Below are 21263 nucleotides of genomic sequence, written 5' to 3' on the forward strand. Positions count from 1 at the left end.
TTACTGTCAAGTGTACATATTGAGGAAAATACTCAGTATACATGTATCTAGTTGGCCTGGCCATCAGGTTTGTATTGAAGTATTGAATTTTTAATGTAGCGGTAATAACACATACAGGGGCATGTTAGCAGGCATGCACTGGGTTGACAAGTGTTCATATTCCTCTTAGTGGATGGCATAACTGTGGTAACACCTGGGACGGCATTGTGCATGAAGTGTGTATACTCTCCAGGGATATGTGATGGCATAATAGACACAGCTAGCACTCTGTTAGCACCCAATGTCTGACAGTTTTCCAGAGCTCATGAACTGTTTGTTACTGCAAACCAACTCCACATCTCGTGGTTTACTGCAAAGGCAGACAAATTACATGCTGGATAACCTGGACATGGGCTAGCAACCATCAGAGTTTATTGATCCACATCTTCATGCTGACCAAGTTTCAGTTCAGATGCAGTAAAAGTCCTCTTTCTCAGATGGCAGAAGCCTATAACCCTGACTGCCAAAATCGCTACAGCTGTGAGTTCATTCTCCATGCACTAACTGGGACATACATGCATTTGAAGGAATACAAGCAGACACCAGTGAAATGATCAATGGGGGAACACAACACATCAGCAAGGGAGATCGTGAAAACGGTTAACGACATCCTGTGGATTTTAAGGCTTTAAACTGTACTGGATTAGAATGAGACAAGCGTCATTTAAGCTGTTATTGATCTTAGTGACATGCTAGCGTGATATTTAATGTTGAAAATCTGCAAGAAACCGCTATGGATAATCTGTTGGCTGACTGCTGTACGATGCGACCATAGCTTGTGTGAAGAAGATGCCCTCATTTCAGCAGGATTGCATTATGTATGCAGCCAATGCCGGAAAAGATTGCTGACAATCCCTTCAGGGAAGAAGTGATGAGATCTTTATCAGTGTGGTATTAAGGAAATTACTTGTATTCAAAATTTCTGTCAAGGAGATGGCTTACTGTGTGTTCCATTGATTTGTGAACGGTAAGTGTGGAGCAGCTTTAGTGAATCAGAACTGGTGACAGAGTGCATGAATGCTGTTGTCAACCATTGTCCTCCTAGGAACAAGTGAAAACTCGTCAAATTTTTTGTCAAGTCTGGTGCACATTGAAGATGGCTTACATATGATGAGCGGTCGGTTTGGACGCTCCAGACTCTTACAGCTTCGCATGTCTGTGATGGTCTGTCAGCCCGTCATGTTATCATACATGTCTTGTCTGATGTGCGCCAATATAAGGCAGGAAAAAAGGTGTGATTTTGTTGGAGGAGGAAATTACTAGCGCGAGTTAATAGCCATAATACTGTGAACTGAAGTGACAGACAACTGATTGGTGTCCCTGCATTTTGGCTTCGCCAGTCAACAAGGTCATCCCGAACTACATGTAGCAGAATAAATTGCTGTACTTAACGAGAGCTTTGCACTGGATCTTGTGTCTACAGGAACTGCGCAGGCCAGTTATTGTGTCAGAGCAGCCATTGTGGGACCTGAGACAGCCATTTTAAACCAGAAAACCAAGCAGATATTGGCAGTTGATCTCATGTTGTTATTCAAGATATGAAGTCTTGTATTACTCTGTAGAATGTTCATGTGTAGTTGGGATTGGTTGTCTCCCCTTACGTGACGGGTGTATGAGCAGCCTGGGTAGGGTAAGGCGATGGTGTATGGGTGCTCGCGCTCTCCCGCGACCATGATTGAGGACCTGTCAGTAGATCTTGACTTCTCGAATGAAGAGGATGATGAGGAATATATACAGCTGCAGGAGATACATCGGGACGAGTCCACCTGTCCACTTCTGCAGCATGGTAAGCTAAGTCTCCTGTCTGATTAACCCATGTACCTGTAATCTCTTCAGCTTACACCTCAATCTCACCTCTGAAACCACTGGCATATTACTCACTTCTTACATATCTGATCCTTTTGTCTCGCATGTGCAGCTGGACTTAAGAAGCCCCTGGTCTCTGACATAGATGTATCTGACCTGTTATGTATGACAATTTTTTCTTGTGACATGTCTCCATGATCTCTTAATACACCTAGGGCTTGTGAAATCTGTATAACGTCAGAAACCTTAATTTGTCTCCAGATGACAATTTGACACTTATGACAGTTAAGTGTACACGTATGTATCTAAGCAGACATGTCTCTCACCTCTGACATTTCTGACCTCTGACCTCTCTGACCTAACATGTCCTACCTCGGACACAACGGACACACGTCAGACGTCAGATATTTCTGACATGCATACAGTATCACACTAGGTTCCTTGTTTCTCGTCACTCCTGGCACAACTGGGGCAGAACTTCACGCAGGAATGCTGTGATATCAGAGGAAGATGTTCAGATCATATATATGTATGTACGGCCAAGATGGGTGCATCATATGCTTATAACATAGATTCCAACTGTCATGTGTAGGCTTGAATTCAAACATAAACTGATTTTAAAAAATGACTTGTTCTTTGACACTCACATTGTTAAATCGCTGAATGTTTACACATTATATATACCAATTGGCACACAAAGTAAAGATCATTCTTTGGCTGTTTGTGTCATTTTGGTATGTTTGGTAAGTTAAAAACAAAACCATAGCCCACTTTATAGAAGATTTCAGATCGGTACATAAGATTGTCAGGAAGCTAATCCATTTAAGTGTTCCATTATGAGTGTTTCACTTATAACAAAACTGGGACATGGTTAGCCTTAAAGCTTTATGAAAAGGAAATTTATGACGCTGGTAGTTGAGCTTTTGGCAAAAACTACATGTACAGATTATCAACTGCAGCCATCAGAGAATGCATTTGCAATTTTGCATTTTCAGATAGCAGCTGTGCTGCAAGGTAGAGTTGAATACCAGTTTTATGTCTTTACATGAAGTCTTTTGAATTGGACATATTGCACAGTGTATGTTAAGTTTTCTGTCACATTATTGACACCAGTACTCATGCAAAAGTTTGCAGACATTTTTGACATTTTTTCTGTGCATGTTCACCTCTGACTTGTGACATGTCTTTGACCAGAGTGACATCTCCGACCATTTGGACAGGCTCTCAGCCGACCTCTGACATCATAAATTTGCCATTTATGCCTTTTAGCCATATGGTTTCAGTTGATATCTTTCATCAGTGATCTCTTTAAACTATATATAAGACTGTGAAGATTGTTTGCATCTGTCTATGGGATTCACATGATTGCATGAAATTGAAGACACAATGGGCACAGCATTGATGAAGGATTTATATATGATAACCAACGATTGCGTTTCATGTGTGCGCCCAAACCCACGTGCGTCTGCTCCAGCTGCCTCACAAACGCTGGTGATATGTTCAGCTTCATCAAGGTTTGCCCAGATTCCCCACCACTTACAGTTGTACAAGCACATGTACCATAAGATAAGTGCTGGATTTTTTTGATGATAACATGCAGTTTTTCAGTTGTTGGTATTGTGGTAACTAGGCGTCAGTCTAGGTGTAACTGGACGCTTAAATAGGCCATGTGACATCTGTTTAGCTTTGCCTATTTCTTATGGAAGGCTTCTGGAATACAGAGCAATCAGTAATAACTTGGAAAATGTATGCTGACCACTTTGTTCACCTAGTGGTAAGAGCATCTGACTCGAAGTCAGGAGACCCTGGGATCAAACCTGGGTTGTGCCGTAAAAAATGGCACTTGTTACAGCTTCACTTTGCAGTCAGCACTGAGAGGTTAGAACAAGGAAACACCACTGGTTGGCTATATGTCAGTATAATGTGACTGTTTGGGGAGATACATAAAGCATTCATGTAATACTCCAGTGGCAGCACGACGGTGGCATGGACTCGCCCTGCCACAAGAAGACACAGTATGTACAAAAACATTGAACAACTCATCATCATCATATGACTGAAAAATTGTTAGGTACACTGTAAAAACCTAAGCATGCATAGATGACATGTATGTCAAAAAAGAGAATGGACACATTTATCTCTTTTGTCATTAAAATATTATCAGTTGCAGAACTGAATCAGCTTTTGGCAAGAATTTCTGTAATATCATGCTATTATTATGGTTACTCAGCAGCAGGATTATTTCAGTGTCTGTCACTGTCATGAGTTTGCTCCACGGAAGTCAAACGTCAACTTTCAAGCTAAAGGTACTGGACAAGGGCTAGTAATAAGCAGCTCTATTTTGCCACCCACTGCAGAAAATGTTTATAAAGGGTGATAATTTTTCAGCTGTTTGGATATTTTTGATTTTACCGTATGAGTTGTCTCCCTTTAGTCTGCACACATTATTGAGCTTATGCTATCAAGCCGACCTAAAATAAAAAATTTTCCCACCTTGCCGATGGACCTAAAGTGTGGAATCTTGTCTCAACAACTTACCTAATGTGTGGAATCTTGTCTCAACAACTTACCTAAAGTGTGGAATCTTGTCTCAACAACTTACCTAAAGTGTGGAATCTTGTCTCAACAACTTACCTAAAGTGTGGAATCTTGTCTCAACAACTTACCTAAAGTGTGGAATCTTGTCTCAACAACTTACCTAAAGTGTGGAATCTTGTCTCAACAACTTACCTAAAGTGTGGAATCTTGTCTCAACAACTTACCTAAAGTGTGGAATCTTGTCTCAACAACTTACCTAAAGTGTGGAATCTTGTCTCAACAACTTACCTAAAGTGTGGAATCTTGTCTCAACAACTTACCTAAAGTGTGGAATCTTGTCTCAACAACTTACCTAAAGTGTGGAATCTTGTCTCAACAACTTACCTAAAGTGTGGAATCTTGTCTCAACAACTTACCTAAAGTGTGGAATTTCATCACATTGTTTTGCAAACTCTTCTAAAGTGTGAATTTGGTGAGGTGGCATGCAAAGCTATTTAAAATGTAGATGTTTTGGGGCTTTAGAAGTATAATTTTATCAGTCGATACAAAATAATGTTCTCAGAATATGCTTGAAAAAACACCCTGCAAACATGTGAAAAGGTTGAAGAATTACATTAAGTTACTTGTAAACATGTGATTTGTGGATGTGAAGAAGTTGTTTGCAAACATTTCTACATGGTGGATCAGTTGATTCCAGCATATCTATAAAACTGTTTTTGCAAACTTATATTGTCAAAAGACATATAGATATAGTCAAGAGACAAGTAAGCGTTCAAAAATTCTAAATGTTCACATGCAAGTTCCTTACAGTCTTCTTAGTTATGGATATGGATATGTGGCTTGCAAACTTCTAAATTGTGGATATGGATATGTGGCTTGCAAACTTCTAAATTATGGATATGGATATGTGGCTTGCAAACTTCTAAATTGTGGATATGGATATGTGGCTTGCAAACTTCTAAATTGTGGATATGGATATGTGGCTTGCAAACTTCTAAATTGTGGATATGGATATGTGATTGCAAACTTCTAAATTGTGGATATGGATATGTGGCTTGCAAACTTCTAAATTGTGGATATGGATATGTGGCTTGCAAACCTATTTAAAATGTATTTTAAATGTTTAAACAAGGTGGAAAATTTCATGCAAAGTATGTAAATAAATGTTTATTGGTTTAACCATACTAATATTTCTACACATATATTTAATATCTTTATTCATTTAAGGTACCTTAGTCAGTTTACAATGAAACTATTCTCTCCCATGGCCTTCACAGAGAAAACAATATATAGGAAACGTGTACTTCAAAATACACAACATATATAAAACAAGATAAAGCATCATGTAGTTTGAAAAGTGAAGGTATATACAAAAGCAACAACACAACCAATAGTGTAGGCCCTGCAACCTTCCCAACCAGCAGGAGAAGCAGGGTAGTGGGAGGCGGCCCATTATCGAACCCTTCCTACCCTCCTGCTGGCTGGTACCCCCTACACACATGTACAGAAAACAAACCAAGTGAGTAGGAGATGGCCTCTTTCCCATCCCCTGTTTGCTTTGAACAATCCACTTGTGTGCAAGAGAATAATACATATAATTATAAAAATAAAAAAAGAAAAAAAAACATGTATGTATACATTTTAGGTTGTAGCAAATCACATTTTGATTCTGAACGAGTGAAGTTAAGAGAGATGGGATGTAATCTAGATGGTTGATACAGTGAATGCATACATGCATACATGTACATTTCAGTTGCAGTTCGCAGATAACTGTAATGTTAGAAGAGTTAGAAGAGCTCTCTTCCTTCATAGAATCCCTAACAATTTAGAAACCTGTTTACACACATTATTGATTTCAGCGTTCCAGGAAAGATGCTCATTAATATAAATACCAAGCAGTTTAGTATTACTGACTCATTCAAGTTTACTTCCATCAAGCATAACAGAGAAAGGGATGTGTTTGATTAACTGCAGCCGTTGCCTGGAGCCCAGTATCATGTTTTTAGATTTTTTGGGATTAATGAATATGTCACACCAGTCTTTAATGCAGTCCATACTACTGTTTATATGGCGCTGAATATCAGACACATTGCTTAAGGAGCAGTATATTGTTGTGTCATCAGCAAAGATGTTAATAGAGTTGGAGCCTTGCGGAACATAGGCCTTAATATCCATGGCATCAAATATTTCTCCTCCAACAACAATCTTTTTTTGTATGTTAGATAGGTAGGACTTGAAGAAAGTAAGAGCAGTTGAGTGAAATTTGTATACTTTAAGATTTTTTAAAGTAATATATCATGATTAACAGTATCAAATGCCTGCTTGAAGTCTACAAGTATGGTTCCAATAACGTCCCCATTTTCTATTGCCCTATGCCAGTGCTCAACCATTTCCAGCAATGCTGTTTCACAAGAGTGTGAGGAGCAAAAACCAGATTGGGTTTCATGCAATAATTTAAAATTTGAGAAATTTAAACTGTTATGAATATGTCATTCAATGATTTTTGAAACAGTGGACAGATATTGGATGATAGTTGTGAACTGTATCCTTTGAACCCCCTTTGTGAAGGGTTAATAACTGTAGCAATTTTCCACATGTCTGGAAAAGAACTGGTCATAAGACATTTGTTTATTAATATGGTCAAAGATTTTGCAATAATGGGGGCAGCTGATGAAAGAAATTTAGCATTGATATTGTCTAGACCACTGGCTTTATTTTTTATCATGGTTTAAAAGGTATTGTAAAACAGAAACATATGAGATATTCGGTATGGAAAAGAAGTTATCATGAGGAACTTTTTCTTCAATTTATTCCCTGAGTTTTTCAAGACTTTGAACAAAAGTATCCTTGTTTATATTATTAATTTCCATCAAATTATGGGCGACATTTGAGAGAAATGTATTGAAGATATGCCTAATTTTAGCTGGATCATTTATTACATTGCCATCCTCATCAGTGATAGCATCAGGCTGGAGACCCTTTTGCATAGGATTACATTTTCTCAACATCTCCCAGATTCTGTTTGGAGAAGATGCATTTTCTTTGAACAATTGTATTGTTCATTTCATATTCCAGTGTTTGTGATTTTCCTTGTGTCCCTTTTGATGTCTTTGTGTCGTTGATGCATAGAATTTAGAATATCTTCTTTAACCCAGGATGGTTTTGAAAGGTATTGGACTCATCTTGATTTCAAGGGGGTATGTTTATTTAGAACTCTTGGAGTAAATTTGACCGTTCATTCACAGCCCGCTTAGGAATTTATTAGGTGATCTATAGTTCCCAGTGCACATCCACTAAGTCCTTGTGGAAAAGATTGTAGTTGAAATCTTTACATGCCCTATACTGAATTGTGACATGTTTATCCTTCATACTGTAGTTAATCTTTGATTTGAGAGTGACACAGACTGGGAAATGATCACTTATGGCTAGGACAAGGACTTGAACGGATACAACTTTCTCAGTGGAGGTCACATATGGATGAGAGTTGATGTGATTCGCGTGGGAGACTTAACAAGTTGAGTCAGATTTAAAGAATCTGTCATGATAGTCCACATTGCATTAGGAGTGATTTAAGTCCACATTAAAAGTACCTAGGATAATTACCAGTAGCTTTTTTATGATATATGTTTTCTAAGTTTGTTTCAGATTCTTTTATCCATCCTGAAAGAGAGTTTGGGAGTCTGTATACATAGCAGGATAAGAATGGCATCGCCTTGGCTGGCTTGATTTCATGCCATAGTACTTCTTAATTACTGTTTTCAAGATCATATTGACGGTTGTAAGGCAGGCAGTCTGATACATATACTGCTATTCCACCACCCCCTTTATTGCTTATTTCAGCATCCAAAATATTTTCTTTAAGAAAAGTCTCAGTGAATGCTATTATTTCTCTTTTTGGTTTAAATAGCAAAACTTTAAATGGATTGAGTTTAGGTATAATGTGGCAAACGTTTAGGGGAGCTAGACGAATTCCTTAAGTTGATAGATTTCAGGAAGGGCCAGGAATTGGAGAACAAACAGGGGACATGTTGATGGGCTTAAGGGGAACATTGTGCTGACATGGGCTTTGTGGGAGAAGAAATGTCTGATCTGAGGTATAGCTGTCCTCAATAAATTATAAAAGGTTAAGATTATGGAAAAAATTTACATTCATGTAACTTGACCTAAAGTGTAAATGTGACAGACATGATGAGATATACCTGTAAGACTTGAGGAAAGCACTACTGCATTATTAAAGCCTTGGGTAGAACATGAGAATAACATATCAACATTTGAAGACATATAGATACAGTTTTCATAATTAGGAGAATTGTCCGTCTCCAAAGGCCTTAAACAGTTTGATTTGGACATTTCACATTTACTTGTCTTATTGTTGTTCTGTATTTCATCACAGTTATCACAAGGTACAACATTTACAATAGAGTTAGTTACCACTGTTTTAGATTCCTTAGCACATATACATATAAGTAATGGAGAGAGGGTTACGGATGTAGAACCACAACCCATCACTTGGTACCTGACAAACCTCTTTGTTTACATATACAAACACAGTAAACCACAACCCATCACTAGGTACCTGACAAACCTCTTTGTTTACATATACAAACACAGTAAACCACAACCCATCACTAGGTACCTGACAAACCTCTTTGTTTACATATACAAACACAGTAAACCACAACCCATCACTAGGCACCTGACAAACCTCTTTGTTTACATATACAAACACAGTAAACCACAACCCATCACTAGGCACCTGACAAACCTCTTTGTTTACATATACAAACACAGTAAACCACAACCCATCACTAGGTACCTGACAAACCTCTTTGTTTACATATACAAACACAGTAAACCACAACCCATCACTAGGTACCTGACAAACCTCTTTGTTTACATATACAAACACAGTAAACCACAACCCATCACTAGGTACCTGACAAACCTCTTTGTTTACATATACAAACACAGTAAACCACAACCCATCACTAGGTACCTGACAAACCTCTTTGTTTACATATACAAACACAGTAAACCACAACCCATCACTAGGTACCTGACAAACCTCTTTGTTTACATATACAAACACAGTAAACCACAACCCATCACTAGGTACCTGACAAACCTCTTTGTTTACATATACAAACACAGTAAACCACAACCCATCACTAGGCACCTGACAAACCTCTTTGTTTACATATACAAACACAGTAAACCACAACCCATCACTAGGCACCTGACAAACCTCTTTGTTTACATATACAAACACAGTAAACCACAACCCATCACTAGGCACCTGACAAACCTCTTTGTTTACATATACAAACACAGTAAACCACAACCCATCACTAGGCACCTGACAAACCTCTTTGTTTACATATACAAACACAGTAAACCACAACCCATCACTAGGCACCTGACAAACCTCTTTGTTTACATATACAAACACAGTAAACCACAACCCATCACTACGTACCTGACAAACCTCCGGACTTATATGCGTAACCACAGGAAACCACAACCCTTCTCGAAATACCGGACAAACCTCCTTGGGCACATATACAACCACAGTAAACCACAACCCTTCTCTAGATACCTGACAAACCTCTTTGTTTACATTAACAAACACAGTAAACCACAACCCTTCTCTAGGTACCTGACAAACCTCCTTGCTTACATATACAACCACAGCAAACCACAACCCTTCTCTAAATACCGGACAAATCTCCTTGCTTACATATAAACCCACAGCAAACCACAACCCTTCTCTAGATACCTGACCAACCTCTTTGCTTACATATACAACCACAATTGAACCAGCAACAGTTGGCCAGGCAACCCAGAGGCAGACTGGCAGCAACAAGAACAAGGCCTGAGCCAAATGAGTCCCTGGATTTGTATAATTGAGCCATCCAGACATTAACTATATTGTATTTCATTGTACTAGTGCAATTGTTTGAATTTTAACTTCAAGCGCATAGTTTGTACATCACCTGACATGAAAGAAGGTTGTAATACAATGATTGACCACATTGGGGAAGTGTAATCATTGATGATCTGTCCAGTGGCTTAAAAGTTACCTCCCCTTGTCCATTATTACTCTGGCCTATGCCAGGTCGAGAAGCCCAGATTACACACTGTTATGATACTCCCTTATATTTTGACAATATCATGATTTGATGTACTGTTCAGGGTGTTAGAATGTAAAGTTAACATCTACATTGTAAATGTGGATCAGAGGTGGTACTGTGTGATATGTTCAGGGTGTTGGAATGTAAAGTTAACATCTACATTGTAAATGTGGATCAGAGGTGACATACTGTGTGATATGTTCAGGGTGTTGGAATGTAAAGTTAACATCTACATTGTAAATGTGGATCAGAGGTGACATACTGTGTGATATGTTCAGGGTGTTGGAATGTAAAGTTAACATCTACATTGTAAATGTGGATCAGAGGTGACATACTGTGTGATATGTTCAGGGTGTTGGAATGTAAAGTTAACATCTACATTGTAAATGTGGATCAGAGGTGACATACTGTGTGATATGTTCAGGGTGTTGGAATGTAAAGTTAACATCTACATTGTAAATGTGGATCAGAGGTGACATACTGTGTGATATGTTCAGGGAGCTCAAGTGTAAAGGTGCATAATGGGACTTTCTGTGTTTTCTGTCAGGGACCATATTTGATTATCAGATATAATATAGTATAATGTTAGATTAGTTTTCAAATCACCTCTGTAGCCATTATTTTGAAACATTCTAAGAGAACTATGAGGGTGTAGAGAAATAGTTTTATGAAGCTTGCATCATTAATGAAACAACCAAATCATTTTTAGCTTCAATTTCGTATTAAGTATATGCATAAATATCCACTGATAAGAGTCAAATTGTTTTGTGGTTGAAAAGGTTGAAAATTTACAGAGATGTTTAAGATTTTGCATGATTTTCCTTCCATTTTTTGTAAAATTTGTAGTGTGTGGGCAGTTAATTCATGAAAATTGATCATCATTGATCTATGATCACCCTAGTGTCCTGTTGGGATGAGAGACTTTGCTGACAGAGAAATGAGCTCTGTGTTTTTGTATTTCCAGGAATTGTAAGTGATCAGGATGTGAATCCATTTAACTTGCAAGAACTCAGCAAGTGGTAGATGTGTGCATGAATTGGTTGAATGCCTTTATTTTCATGTTCCCTTTCCAGGGTAGAGTGTTGTGTAAATGATGTCCCCAAAGGAGTATGTTAGTCTGCAGTTATGTGAAACATTCTACTGTGATCCTAAACATTCATCCTGAGAAAAGACATATTTTTTGTTTATCATTTTACAATTCAATGTCTAACTCATTTAACACATTGAGAAACATAAATAATTTATGCTCTGGGGTTTCTTTGCATGGTTCTTCTTCAATTTCTGAAAATCAATTAGCTGTTGCATTGAAGATGAGGTACTTGCATGATCAAAACTGAAGTCAGTTCGTCTGGTACTTACTGTAGTCTGAGGGAAGTCAGTTCATGTGGTACATACTGTAGTCCGAGGGAAGTCAGTTCATCTGATACGTACTGTAGTCTAAGGGAAGTCAGTTCATCTGATATGTACTGTAGTCTTCTCTCGTACTGTAGTCTGAGAGAAGTCAGTTCATCTGATACGTACCGTAGTCTGAGAGAAGTCAGTTCATCTGATATGTACTGTAGTCTAAGGGTAGTCAATTCATCTGATACGTACCGTAGCCTGAGATAAGTCAGTTCATCTGATACGTACTGTAGTCTAAGGGAAGTCAGTTCATCTGATACGTACCGTAGTCTGAGAGAAGTCAGTTCATCTGATACGTACCGTAGTCTGAGAGAAGTCAGTTCATCTGATACGTACTGTAGTCTGAGAGAAGTCAGTTCATCTGATACGTACCATAGTCTGAGAGAAGTCAGTTCATCTGATACGTACCGTAGTCTGAGAGAAGTCAGTTCATCTGATACGTACTGTAGTCTGAGAGAAGTCAGTTCATCTGATACGTACTGTAGTCTGAGAGAAGTCAGTTCATCTGATACGTACTGTAGTCTGAGAGAAGTCAGTTCATCTGATACATACCGTAGTCTGAGAGAAGTCAGTTCATCTGATACGTACTGTAGTCTGAGAGAAGTCAGTTCATCTGATATGTACTGTAGTCTGAGAGAAGTCAGTTCATCTGATACGTACTGTGTACATGCATATAAACATGGAGCTTAAGTGTTTCTCCTGATCAATTACATGTAATTGTTCTATATGATTGGCAAGGTTGTCTGACTGAGGAGCCTGTCCTGTTTTTCAGGTCTAAGCTCACATATAATTGTTGATTCCTCTCTTTGCAATGACTATCTATGGACAAACTAGTAACACACACTGTACATTAGTCCCCTAACCTTGCCTGGGAAGACCACACTTTTGCTCATCTGCCAGCCAATCACACTGGTAACACACACTGTACATTAGTCCCCTAACCTTGCCTGGGAATACCACACTTTTGCCCACCTGCCAGCCAATCACACTGGTAACACACACTGTACATTAGTCCCCTAACCTTGCCTGGGAATACCACAGTTTTGCCCACCTGCCAGCCAGTCACACTGGTAACACACACTGTACATTAGTCCCCTAACCTTGCCTGGGAATACCACAGTTTTGCTCATCTGCCAGCCAATCACACTGGTAACACACACTGTACAGTAGTCCCCTAACCTTGCCTGGGAATACCACACTTTTGCCCACCTGCCAACCAATCACACTGGTAACACACACTGTACATTAGTCCCCTAACCTTGCCTGGGAAGACCACAGTTTTGCCCACCTGCCAGCCAATCACACTGGTAACACACACTGTACATTAGTCCCCTAACCTTGCCTGGGAAGACCACACTTTTGCCCACCTGCCAGCCAATCACACTGGTAACACACACTGTACATTAGTCCCCTAACCTTGCCTGGGAATACCACACTTTTGCCCATCTGCCAGCCAATCACACTGGTAACACACACTGTACATTAGTCCCCTAACCTTGCCTGGGAATACCACACTTGTGCCCATCTGCCAGCCAATCACACTGGTAACACACACTGTACATTAGTCCCCTAACCTTGCCTGGGAATACCACACTTTTGCCCACCTGCCAACCAATCACACTGGTAACACACACTGTACATTAGTCCCCTAACCTTGCCTGGGAAGACCACACTTTTGTCCATCTGCCAGCCAATCACACTGGTAACACACACTGTACATTAGTCCCCTAACCTTGCCTGGGAATACCACACTTTTGCCCACCTGCCAGCCAATCACACTGGTAACGCACACTGTACATTAGTCCCCTAACCTTGCCTGGGAAGACCACACTTTTGCCCATCTGCCAGCCAATCACACTGGTAACACACACTGTACATTAGTCCCCTAACCTTGCCTGGGAAGACCACACTTTTGCCCACCTGCCAGCCAATCACACTGGTAACACACACTGTACATTAGTCCCCTAACCTTGCCTGGGAAGACCACACTTCTGCCCATCTGCTAGCCAATCACACTGGTAACACACACTGTACATTAGTCCCCTAACCTTGCCTGGGAATACCACAGTTTTGCCCATCTGCCAGCCAATCACACTGGTAACACACACTGTACATTAGTCCCCTAACCTTGCCTGGGAATACCACACTTGTGCCCACCTGCCAGCCAATCACACTGGTAACACACACTGTACGTTTGTCCCCTAACCTTGCCTGGGAATACCACACTTTTGCCCATCTGCCAGCCAATCACACTGGTAACACACACTGTACATTAGTCCCCTAACCTTGCCTGGGAATACCACACTTTTGCCCATCTGCCAGCCAATCACACTGGTAACACACACTGTACATTAGTCCCCTAACCTTGCCTGGGAATACCACACTTTTGCCCATCTGCCAGCCAATCACACTGGTAACACACACTGTACATTAGTCCCCTAACCTTGCCTGGGAATACCACACTTTTGCCCACCTGCCAGCCAATCACACTGGTAACACACACTGTACATTAGTCCCCTAACCTTGCCTGGGAATACCACACTTTTGCCCATCTGCCAGCCAATGACACTGGTAACACACACTGTACATTAGTCCCCTAACCTTGCCTGGGAATACCACACTTTTGCCCACCTGCCAACCAATCACACTGGTAACACACACTGTACATTAGTCCCCTAACCTTGCCTGGGAATACCACACTTTTGCCCACCTGCCAGCCAATCACACTGGTAACACACACTGTACATTAATCCCCTAACCTTGCCTGGGAATACCACACTTTTGCCCATCTGCCAGCCAATCACACTGGTAACACACACTGTACATTAGTCTCCTAACCTTGCCTGGGAATACCACAGTTTTGCCCACCTGCCAGCCAATCACACTGGTAACACACACTGTACATTAGTCCCCTAACCTTGCCTGGGAATACTACAGTTTTGCCCATCTGCCAGCTAATCACACTGGTAACACACACTGTACATTAGTCCCCTAACCTTGCCTGGGAAGACCACACTTTTGCCCATCTGCCAGCCAATCACACTGGTAACACACACTGTACATTAGTCCCCTAACCTTGCCTGGGAATACCACACTTGTGCCCACCTGCCAGCCAATCACACTGGTAACACACACTGTACGTTTGTCCCCTAACCTTGCCTGGGAAGACCACACTTCTGCCCGTCTGCTACCAATCACATTAGTTTCCCACACTTCTTGATCCCATTGAATTGAAGTATTGACAACCCACATAGACCTCAGCATAACAAGTTACAGATCAACTTGGAATTTTGGACCCTTGATGATCAAGTTCAAGTTTCAGACCCTTATGTCCGTTATGGACAAAATGCTGGCATATGTTATCCACTTTTTTTCAAAGCTCTTCATCATATTGAATTGACACATGCCCTCACCGTAAAAGTTACAGATCAGGTTTGAGTTACGGACCCCAAATGCATGCATTATGGACAAAATTATGCCCAGTTTCATCCAGGTTTGGACTTTCAATATTTCCTGAACTTTTTTCAAATGGTTCATTGTGTTGAACTGAAGCTTGGTATATGTACATGTACATTACATGGCCACCCTCACCGTAGCACGTTACGCATCAAATTTGAGTTTCCCAACCCTACATCCAGTTTGGACAAAAATTATGGCTGTTTTGGGTGTGAACAGCTTTTCAATTTTCTTTTTTTTTTCTTCAAAATGGTTCATTGTATTGGATAGAAACTTCAGTACACAGCTACACCATGGCATATAAAGATACACATTTCAGTTGTGGGCTGTTTTGTCCAGTTTCCACAAAATTATCGTTGTTTTTCTTCTGCTATGAACTTCAGAATAGGTATTATTTTGAGGGCTCAAACTTGTAGGAGACAAATTGTTCCAGAAAGCTTGTTCACTACTGAGTCAGTACTGGTCAACTGAGGGTCGAATCCGCGTTGCCTTGGTGCTGGAAAAGGTACCTCATTGGCCAATCACAGTCAGCATCACAAACATTAATTTGTCTTTGTCATTTTACATCGGCAACTCCCAGCCGCCAGTTCCCATGAAGACACATATACCAAATGGTGTCTCACTAAAATTTCATGTTGAAAGTGCCTCCATTAATGCTGTCTGTTGAGAAGATTGGATTGTAAATATGAGAGTTAAGAGTTCGAACTCTTTTATATGTAAAGGTAAAAAAAGTCCTACTGTTCCAAATGACCTGCCAGAAATGTTAGGCCACTACATATACCTTTAGTTGCATTTACAATAACATGGGCAATTGAAAAAAGTTTTACAAAAAATTATTTGGAGTAAATGAATGATGGAAAAAATTGATGAGCTGAGCATTTGTGAACATAATAGAGCTGCAAGTTCCTGAAGGAAAGGTGTATCATTTGTACCTCCAGAACAGACAGATAAGTGGTAAATTAATGTCAGCAAGCTAAAAGTTGACTGACATTTTTGACAATACTTTTGCTACTGTAGGACTTTAAGACTGCGACAACAAAAGAATGCGATATCAAACTACCCTATTGACCAGCATTATTGTATCTCATGTTCAGCTCATGTATTTGTGTTATATATCCTGGTGTATAGATCAAGGTAACGGTTAATTAGTTGGCTAAATCCATGTTATATTAATTGGTTATGTACAATTACAGGTGACCTTATTATTTAACTCTAGTTTCATGTTAACTGTTCATAAACCATTGATTGGAAAAGTTTTCATGAGAAAAGAATGATGACAGTGACATTTGTGTTTTGTCTGTAGAAACTGTTTCTGAAGTTAATGAGAAAAAAAAATAACCTGCCTAACACTGAGATTGTGCAGCCTTTAATAAACTGAGTGTGTGGGTAGAGGCATTGAATGGGGTTGTGGGAGCAGGTGGGTTGTGCTTCAGTAGGGTGACAGATAGACATAAAGATGGATTGTAACACACTAAAGTCAAAGCAGACTGTCATCAGGCATGGCCGGACTGGGGTTACCCTGTGCACCAGTTTATAATACAGACCATCAGACTACATGTATATACAGACATTGTAATTCCGGCTCTTTAAGTGGCCAGTTATCGTCTGTGTGGCGCGGGATTATAGGCCTCAGGGTGGAGGTTACCTGAAACTGATAGCTGTTCGTACCTGTAGATCAATAACTTGTTAACCTGTATTCTCTTCTTCCTCACTGTGTGACGATCAATTATTCCGCTGTGTTAGCTAACACAGAGAATTAATCGAGACAAATTGTAGTCTGTGTACGCAGGTAACCAAGCAAATTGATTTCGGCCTTTGTGTTTGGCTGTAGAAGGTTCCGGAAGTTAGCAATTTCTACCCTTGCATTTTTCTCTCAGACGATATTGTAATTAGTAACCAAGCATTTCTTTGTTGATTTTGCCTTTAGCTTTTCATACCAAACATTTGATGTTAAGCTGTTGATTAATATTTGAGTTCCACAAATTTCAAGAATCTGTCTTGTTATTCAACAAGTTAAGGTACGTGTAGTTATTAACTGACATTAACACTCATTTATAAACAACAAAGATAATTTGTTATCCAAATTAGAGTTGTCCAGTAAATAGTATCCATCATAGCTATCGTAATTGCCTACTTTTAGTTTTCAGTTGCATGCATTTAGTGTATTACAAAAAATAGTGATTGATTGATGTTTAATGCCGTACCGATGCTCAGGAATTTTTCACCTGTGTGATGGTGGTTAGTTTTATGTGTGGAGGAATCCTCCGCACACATGAGGTTACTCTCAGCCTTTCACACATTTTCATATTTGTGACATGTACAGATTTGTATGCCACATTGGTGGAAGTCATGTACTCTTTAACAAATGACCCTACATCTGTATCAGTGTCGACATAGGACAGATTAGTGTTACTACTTCCCCCAGCTACAAACAGTGAGAGCTTGCAATCAAATCTACAAATTCATTGAAAAAGCCTGGATTGAATCGGTCCCAGTGGTTCACTAGGGAGTCACACACCTTTAATACTGAGCTACCATACATACCAATCCCAGTAGTTGAAACGAAATGGAGGTGGTGTTTATACACGTAAATGTTACGATGTATATTGTAAAAATGCTGTTGTTGAATGCTGTTGGAAGACACATTGTTTCATTAAACCCCTTTTTCAGCAAAAGGGAGTGGTTTTAGCGCAAAACAGCATGATAACTGAGAGAAAACTAAGGCATAATGCCAGTCTTTGGTTGGAATTGTTTCTTTTTCCCTCCCGACTTCCCGACCTAACTTTTCCCTTGCTATCAGAACCATGCTGGCTTTAGATGATGTAACCTCTCCATTAGGGGGTTGATTAAATCAGTTATCAGGGTCAGTATTTTATTAGGCTGACCCATTATGGTGCTGCTATGGTTAAAATGCTTTGAAGTACTGTGCATTCAGTGAAAACCAGTTACATGTAGCAGTAAGATTGATGTGTATATGTCACTGAGGACTAACAGTGTAGCTTCCTCAGTGCTAGCTGGGTATGGATTGATTGATTTTTGTTCAGTCAGTTCGGTTATTTTCTGTCGGCGTCATGGAGTGCTGAAAATCCCACTAGTTCTCTGTGATAAGCGACGGTTTTACAGAGCTCTCTCTCTAAGCAGGGTCGATTTTCCTGGTTTTGTGTGATTCCTCTTTTATCTTGTTTGATGGTTGAGGATGGAAAAAGCTTGCAAATTTACATAAGGGTCAGAGTGGGATATAGTGTAGGGCTGTGTCAGGTGGAGAGATGGACCAAAACATCGCCAATAATTGAGTGGAATTTACTTTTAGTTAAATTTAACTACCACAGTTAGGGCAAAAGTTTGTTTCTAGTAATTTCACGTTAAATTGAGCATGAAACCATCAGCACCTGGCTGTATGACGACAGTGGCCATTGTCAGCCCAGTTGCTCTTGAACTTATACCAATACACAGTGCAGAAATACCTAAATGTACCATTCTAACTACAACTGTGTAAATGTACTGGGATAATCGAAGAGGCAGATTTAAATGTTTTCTTCCCTAAACAAATTTGGTGTTTGGTGTTGATGCTACATGAGCTTTTTTACCTAATGTTAATTACTGCACATGTATACGCCCTGAAGCTTAGGATTTTTCAAGTGACACATTTTGTTTGATTCTGATGGATTCATCTACCCCATTGGGCCACCTGAGTTTTTATTGTTTTTTTTTTGGCAAAATGTGATTAATTTCATATCAGAAAAACTCAAATACTGATATCAAAAGTGTCATTAGAAGACATTTATGTGTACTTATGAAAATGCATTTCAAACTTTAGGGTTTAGTAAACCTAAAATGGTACAGATTCTGAGCCTTAAATAACTTTTAAAAGCTAATCATGGGTGTTTCATATTGGCTTAATATGTAATTGTAGGTCACAGATCTGTGAAGAATTATGCTGTCACAGATATACTTAGTTAAAGAAAATTTAAAAAAAAAAAATGTTGAGCTTGCCAACATTTTGATTCATTATAAATACTTCTTTTTATACACAGTTAAAGTGGCAAAGAATCATAAGTGTTATGATGAAAGAAATGTGTCTTTTGGTGGGAATTGATCACCTGATATCTCAGCATCCAACTGACCTTTGACCCTGCCGTGACCGTGCATCTGGGTAGGCAGGTTGAAAGTACATGTAATGGATCTAAGTTGATGTTTTCCTGCTAAGAAACAGGTAGTGTGGCTCATTTTTTTTTTGCAATAAAAATCCAGTTAAATCCAATATTTTTTCCATTTGTTTTTAAAATGAGCGTCATGTTTTCTGTGGTCCGAAATTACATGTAAAATCTCAATTCATAATTTTATTAGTCTTGCATTCACTGTTTTTGTTTGGACATGGAAGGCATTCTCTGTTTCATAATAAAAAGTAAAAAAAAAAAAAATTAGACGGGTGTGTTAAATTCAAATCAAATCCTAGAGTCTAATTACTAGTACCAGTTGTGGAGCAGACTATTCCCACCTTTGGTTGAAAAGAAGTTTATGTCTCCTGTGATGAGAGTGAGGAGCATGAGATAGGAGTTTGCACGAAGGATGGCGCTGAGAACATCTGCCATGTTGCTAATTATTCCTTAGAGATCGAGCTAGGCCAGATTCGGATTTGCAAAGATTCCCATTGTGACCCTGGTTAAGCACAAATCAATCTATTGATCTGTCACTCAGTTGTCCACTTTAAATGTAATCAGGTGATAATTGATTGGTCCCTTAACTTTCTGTTCAGACATGAATTTGTTCAGGTTATTAATTTGGCATCTCCCTCTACGTAGGAGGTTCAGGAAAGGGCTGTCTGTAAACATCCAGCTACGCCTTTCTGTATACATGTACATGTATGTAAATCATGATTCTTAATAAGTATGCTTATACAGGCTACATCCACACGCCCCCTCACAAGCTTCACATTAAACCCCACTCACTCACCCACTCACATGCTTTACATTACACATCATGCACTCTCTCACTCACATGCTTTACATTATACCCCAAGCACTCACCCATTCACATGCTTTACATTAAACCCCAAGCACTCACCCTCTCACATGCTTTACATTAAACCCCAAGCACTCACTCACTCACATGCTTTACTTTAAACATCAAGCACTCACTCACATGCTTTACATTAAACCCCAAGCACTCTCTGTCACATACTTTACATTAAACCCCAAGCACTCTCTCACTCACATGTTTTACATTAAACCTCAAGCACTCGTTCACTCACATGCATTACATGTAGTACTGGCACTACTCATTTGAAACCTGAGCCCATTTTCATCACACATCAAAGATTCCAACACAGCTACATGTACAATAAAAATGTTTTGCTCTGGAAAGTTTAAATTTTTTACATGTACACTTATTCTTTACTGCCAAACAATGTACCAACTACAGTTTGAGTTGTTTCTTGCCCTGAGTTTGGCTTTTAAAGCACTTGAAATTTGTGATTTAATTCTTGAGTTTACTGGAAAACAAAATACCAACCACTTCCAATTTAAGTCTTGAGTTGCTTGATATATAAGCTTTGGGCACATATTGGGTGTGTCTTAAGACTTAAGCCAAAGATTCAAAATCTTTAACTAAATGACTTAATTTGTCTAAGATTTATAATTGGATCAAGTTTCCTTTTTGCATTTCTTTTGGTTGCCAGAGTTTTTGGGTGATAGTAATAATGGGGAGATCCAGAACAAGGGTAAAGTCACACATGCCGAGTACAAAGATCAACAAACAGATAAACTTGCATAAGACCAAAGCTTCAATCAGCTGCTTTTGTACATGGGCCCAACCTCTACTGTATGTAATACCAAGCAGCTGTTTTATTTTATTGAGAGACTATCAAGATTGGCATATAAATATAGCATATAG

General features: G+C 39.4%; 1 protein-coding gene across 1 annotated transcript in view; it reads left to right on the top strand.

Annotated features, from left to right (window-relative positions):
* Positions 1 to 1710: 1710 nt before the first annotated feature.
* LOC135475057 (cyclic nucleotide-gated cation channel beta-3-like) overlaps positions 1711 to 21263 on the top strand; it is a 60902-nt gene continuing 41349 nt past the window's right edge. The window contains exon 1 of the mRNA XM_064754798.1: positions 1711 to 1825. Coding sequence (XP_064610868.1) covers positions 1711 to 1825 — 115 coding nt within the window. The remainder of the gene's footprint in view (positions 1826 to 21263) is intronic.

Source organism: Liolophura sinensis, chromosome 9 (genome assembly GCF_032854445.1).
Source record: "Liolophura sinensis isolate JHLJ2023 chromosome 9, CUHK_Ljap_v2, whole genome shotgun sequence".
In the NCBI taxonomy this organism is placed as follows: Eukaryota; Metazoa; Mollusca; class Polyplacophora; order Chitonida; family Chitonidae; genus Liolophura; species Liolophura sinensis.